This window comes from Megascapheus bottae, chromosome 15 (assembly GCF_031878675.1).
Source record: "Megascapheus bottae isolate mThoBot1 chromosome 15, mThoBot2.hap1, whole genome shotgun sequence".
Lineage (NCBI taxonomy): Eukaryota > Metazoa > Chordata > Mammalia > Rodentia > Geomyidae > Megascapheus > Megascapheus bottae.
In genome coordinates, this window is record NC_143523.1 from 24511550 (window position 1) to 24517549 (window position 6000).

The 6000-nt window shown below is 48.6% G+C and overlaps 1 protein-coding gene across 1 annotated transcript in view; it reads right to left on the minus strand.

Moving 5' to 3' along the window:
* The window catches only part of Pi4k2a (phosphatidylinositol 4-kinase type 2 alpha), a 29366-nt gene extending 27277 nt beyond the window's left edge, over positions 1-2089 (minus strand). The window contains exon 1 of the mRNA XM_090346125.1: positions 1563-2089. Within this exon, the coding sequence (XP_090202251.1) occupies positions 1563-1997 (435 nt within the window). The 5' untranslated portion in view covers positions 1998-2089. The remainder of the gene's footprint in view (positions 1-1562) is intronic.
* Between the last annotated feature and the right edge of the window lie 3911 nt (positions 2090-6000).

The following is a 6000-nucleotide window of genomic DNA, read 5'->3' on the forward strand; positions in this document are numbered from 1 at the left end:
CTGCCCATCTGAAGCATGCAAACAAGAGAAGTGAAGGGATGTTTTAAGGCCACTCTGAAAGTCATTATTTTAAGCTGTATAACAACAACACACTTGCTTGAAGAACCATTTCTAATACATCTGGAAATTTCAAGAGAAGACCTGATTTATTTACTTATTTTGGCCAGTCCTGAGGCTTGAAGTCAGGGCCTGGTTGCTGCATTGAGCCTCTTTGTGCTTAACGCTAGTGCTTTGTACTTGAGCCACATTGCCAATTCTGGCCTTCTCTGAATAGTTTATTGAAGATAGTCTCACAGACTTTCCTGCCCAGGTTGGCTTCAAGTGGTAATCCTCAAATCTCAACCTCCTGAGTAACCAGGATCACAGGTGTGAGCCACTGGCATCCAGCAAAACTTTATGATTTTTATTTATTTATTTATTTGCCAATCCTGGGGCTTGAACTGAGGGCCTACGCATTGTCTCTGAGCTTCTTTTGCTCAAGGATAGCCCTCTATCAACTAAACCACAGTGCCACCTCCAGCCTTTTCTGTTTATGTGGTACTGAGGAATCCAACGCAGAGCTTTATGCATGCTAGGCAAACATTACCACTAATGCACATTCCCAGCCCCTACTTGATGATTTTTGACACTCTATTCTTCCAATGATAACTCTGGTTTGATCTGAGTCAAGTGCCTTAAATTCCTCTGCAATTTTAAAAGGATAAAAGCTCACTGCTCAGCTGCCCAAATCACCTTTTGCCTTATTCCATCCCATCTCCAACCCCCTTTGTATACAAAGGACAAAATAAAGGTCAGCAAAATTCTGCTTTAACTGAAAAGTACCGGCAGTTCTGGAGAGAAAGTGAAAGCTGATAGAGATAACCAGGCCAGATGAAACTGGTACATCCACCCACACTATGACCCATGATTGTGAACAAGAGACCTCCAGCTATGACAAGAAGACAGCACAACTCATGCAACTGAATTCAACAAAAGAGCGACCAACTTGCCAGGCGCTGATGGCTCCCGTCCGCAATCCTAGCTAATCAGTAGGCTGAGATCGGGAGCTCAGGGTCCAATTAACCACCAGCAAACCGGAAGTGGCGCTCTGGTCCGAAGTGGGAGAACTCTAGCCTTGAATGGAAGAGCGCAGGGACCAGGGCCCGGGCTGAGTTCGAGCCCCACAACCCACCAAAAAAAGAAGAAAAAAAAAAAAGAACAGAGACAAACTGCTTCCGTCCAAAAAGAAGACAGGCCCCACATCTGGAGGCCGACGGTGGAATAAAGCTGAATCTACTGCCTCGAGATCCAGAGGCAGATCACCACACCCGACCGCCGAGCCCCCGGCGTCGATCAGGCCAATTTCCTCTTTTCATTTTCCGCTCACGCTTCCCCCTGAACACAGGGCTCAGATTTATTCCTTCGTCCCGCCCGGTTTCCAGGTCCTCGGAGACACTGCCAAATCCCGCTCGGGGCTGGCAGTGGGAAGTTTCTCTCCTTCGCAGCCTTCCAGCTCCCCTCCTCCCCGAACTGCTCCCGAGCCCCACCCGCCCCGCGCCCGCGGTCCCCGCCCCCGCGCTCACCCCCTGGAGGTCCTTGACGAAATAGCTTCCGCTGGAGCCCTGGTAGATGCGCTCGGGGAAGATGCCGCGCTCGATGGCCAGCTCGGCCTGCTGCACCACCACCTCGAACTCGGGGTCCTCCGGGAACTCGTTCCGCTCGCGGTGGGCCTGCGCGGCGTGCGCCGCCACCGCGGCCTGGGCGGCCAGGGCTTGGGCCTGCGCCGCCACGGTGTGGGTCTGGCCCTGGGCCGCTGCACCCCGGGCCCGGTCCAGCAGCGGCTGCCGCTCCCGATCGTGGCCCGGAGAGCTCGGTGGAGAGGGACCGGAGCCGGCCGCCACCGCCACGCGGACTGCTCCCCCCGGCACCTGCGGAAAGTGAGTGCCCGAGCCCGATGGGCAGGTGTACTCCGGGGGTTGGGCCCGCTCGGGGGACACTAGTGGGCTCTTCTCGTCCATCCCTCAGGCCGCCGGCTCCGGGTCCCGGCGCGTTCCACACAGCCTAGCTGGCGGCCACGGCCAATCCGCGGTCCTCCCCTCCTCCCGCCTGGCCAACCAGAACCCGGCACACGCGTGGCCCCGCCCCCATCCAACCCTGTTTACTTGGCTGCGAGTAAGCACGGCCCCTCGCGCGCACACATTGGCCAATCAGAAGCCGCTCCTGCGCAATCGCGGCCTTCGCATTTTAATCCTGTCACCTTCGGAGAAGACTGCGCATGTCCTAGAAGCCAAACCTGGGTCAGCCCCGCCCTCTGCCTCCTACCCTTCTAGCCCCGCCCCTTACTTCCAATTGGCTGGTGGGCCTTGGTTGCTTTCTTAACAGCTTGTCTGTGGGCCACCAATTCATTGAGTGCCTGCTTGTTGTGAAACTGGCAAGAAAAAGAAAAGAAAAAAGGCGTTTCTTTGGTACGCGTATCGGGGCTTGAACTCAGGCCTTCACGCTTTCGCTCGGCGGCTTTTTTCGCTTCCAGGCTGGCGTTCTAACACTTGAGCCACATCTCTACTTCCTTACTGGTTAATTGGAGATGAAAAACTCGTGGACTTTTCTGCTCAGGCTGGCTTCAAGCCTCGATCTGTCGAGAATGGCGATTATGACAGGTGAGCCATCAGCGCCAGTGTCATTTTAGTATGTTTCATTAATTGAGCACCTAACTTCTAAGTGTTGGAGAAACATCAGTGAATGAAAGAACATCCCTCCCTGTACTTAAAAAAAAAAAAAAAAAAAAAAAAAAGGGCCGGGAGTTTGGCCTAGTGGTTAAAGTGCTTGCCTAGCATGCATGAAGACCCGGGTTCGATTCCTCGGTACCACATACATAGAAAAAAGCCGGAAGTGGTGCTGAGGCTCAAGTGGTAGAGCTCTAGCCTTGAGAAAGTCCAAGGACAGTGCTCAGGCCCTGAGCTCAAGCCCAGGACTGGCAAAAAAAAAAAAGCTGCTCCCTTTTTTTAAAATCCCAGTCCTCATGCAACAGTGGCTCCATGTTTATTAATCGAGTTAAGCTCTGGAGCTAAGAAAGCTCTAAATCTGAGACTAAAAAAAGTTTAGGGTTCTATTTAACAATGTAAGCCCTCAGGGTCTAGATAAGGTCCTCAGTACATTTTTATTGTTGGAAAGGGAAAGGAAAATTATAGCTTTTTCTCTCATTCTGTGGAAAAGCAGCTTTCTGTGAGGTGTTGTTTTCCCTCAGAGAAAAAGAGCCAGATAGGTTATCTGGAACTCCATTAATAGGAATTCTCCAGTTTGAGGGTAGGCTGTAGAGTCAGCAAAGCCTGTATATAAAGCCTGTGCTGCGAGCTAAATCCAGAAGGAGTATAATTAATCACTGGGAAGCAAACAGAGTTGCTAGGGGAAAAAAAGATAAGTTAGTGCTGTGCAGAACAGACAGTAACTTGCTTGACTGAGCAAGAAAAAAAAAATAGCTATCAAGGACCAAAGAAGAGCCAAGCAACGGTACCTGGCATGTGAAAGGCCATGAAGGCCTTTCCAGAGCAGATTTTTGTTATATCTCAGCTACTCAGATGGGATTCGAACTTGCCACAATAAAGTCACCAGCACTCAGTAAATTGAGCTAGGAGTCATTACTAGCTTTGAATAGAACAGCCCCACCCCTCAGTGGGGTGGAGTTTGTAAAGGTAAACACCACACCCAAGTGGTTGTAATCACACTCAGGTGGTCTTGACTGTATGACGGTCACCTATAATGCCCTAAGTCAGCCAGGAAGACACAACCACACATAGGAGGTCTAGCAGGTTAAGCAATTTTGCAAAGCAGAATTTGGTGGCTAAGCTTGATAGGTTATTACAATCTTGCCCAAGAAAATGATGTGGAGACTAAGGCACCCAGAAGTAATTCTGGAAATGAGTACAGGTAATAAAGGATTGAGTCCTGCCTTATTCCCTAGAGTCAACAAAGCAGCAGGAGCATGCTCACGTGCTTGTCTGCAGGCAAGTCATTCCAAGTTTGGCCCCCAGGAGACAATAGCCCCCACACCTCAGGTGGAGCATTCCACTCTGGGCCTGGCCAAGGATATGCCCTTGTCCCCAAAGACACCATAACCTGTTTTCTATTTTCTGATTCCTTGTTAAGCCCTACATAAGCCCCCCGCCATCCAGTCTCTCACACAACCTCCAGTCCCACTGGAAGGTCTGTGCCCCTCGATGCTCCTCAATAAACAGTCCTCACCTATTGATGATCCGGGTCAACCTATTTCTTTTCTGTTCGCCATTTTCCTAACAGGTAGTATCTGAAGGAGGGCAAATAGTTGGAGTTACATATTTAAATCCATGGAATAAACTACACTTTTGTTATTTGAGGCCAGGACTCAAATTTGGTATCTAATGTTTTCTTTCGCACTATGGTTGATTTTTTCCCCCCATTATGGGACTTGAACTCTGGGCCTGGGTGCTTCCCTGAGTACTTCAGCTCAACGCTAGAGTTCTACCATTTGAGTCACAGCACCACTTCCAGTTTTCTGGTGGTTAATTGGAGATAAGAGAGTCATGGACTTTCATGCCCAGGCTAACTTCAAACTGTGATCCTCAGATCTCAGCCTCCTGAGTAGGTAGGATTACAGGTGTGAGCCACTAGCACCTGGCTATCGCTGATTCCTGAGCCATGACTTCACCTACACACACAGACACACACACAGACACACACACACACACACACACACACTGGAATGGTTAGAAGCCTATGTTTGGAATCAGATGCATTTAATTGAAATCCCAGTTCTACAATGCTATCATTTTTCACAAGTTAATCTGTTAAATCTGTTTCCCACTTATAAAATGGAAATGGTTATCCCTATTTCTATTAGGGTCCAGTCCCCCAATATTAGGGTCTGTGATCAAAGGAACGAGTCTGACACAAAAGCAAAAGTTAAACAGAGTTTTATTCTGCGCCTAGCATTAAGAATCATATTGACTGGTCAGGGCCATCTCTAAGATGTGAGTGAGTGAGAGCAACCCCATCTAATCTACAGGCTACTTTTATAGGCCACCAACCATGTGGTTGGGCTTAGCCATACACAGGTGGCCAATGGAATCTCAACATACTTGAGTGATGGCTGGGGCAACCACTGACACCTTTGCTGTTTGAACGGACCTATCATCTAGGTGGGCTTCTGGCACACTGCTCTGACAACAAAGGAAAGGGAGGGAGTTTCCTGGCAGGCCAAGGGAGTAGGGTGGGGGAGGAATTCTGATAACTCCAACTGGTTTAACTGCTCTTGTAATCTGAGCTGTTATCAGGGAATTTTTACAGCTTACAGCCCCTGTCTTGAATCAAGTACTACTTTCTCATGAAGATGGGAAATGCCTATAGGGAATGGATTTAATCTGCTTATTACATAAAAAGGCACTCAGAAGCTACTAGCCTTTGGTCACTGTTGAGGTTATTGTTAATGTTTTCATTTTTCTGCCTGAAGTAACCCCTAGACTAGAGGTATGGGTTTTCTTTTTCTTTCTTTTCCTTTTTTTTTTTTTTTTTGGCAGATGTGGGGCTTGAACTCTGGGCCTGGGCAGTGTCCCTGAGCTCTTCACAAGTGGTAGAGGTTAGCGCTCTACCACTTACTTGAGCCACAGCACCGCTTCTGGTTTTCTGGTGGTTAATTGGAGATAAGAGTCTCATGGATTTTCCTGCCCAGGCTGGCTTTGAACAGTGATCCTCAGATCTTAGCCTCCTGAGTAGCTAGGATTACAGGTGTGAGCCAATGGTGCCTGGTGAAGATCATTAGTTACATGGTCATCAGTATTTCATAATCATTCCTGACTCAGATTATTGCCTAGTGAATTGAGAGAATTATTATTCATTTTTACTTATGGGAATGTCTTAGGGCTAGAGGTACACTCATTGTTAGTGCTTACCTAGCATGCATGAGGCTCTGAGTTCACTTCCCAATAAACAATAAACAAACGATTATAGGCAAAGATCTATGTAGAGTCCTATTGCTTCTTTCTTCTTTAG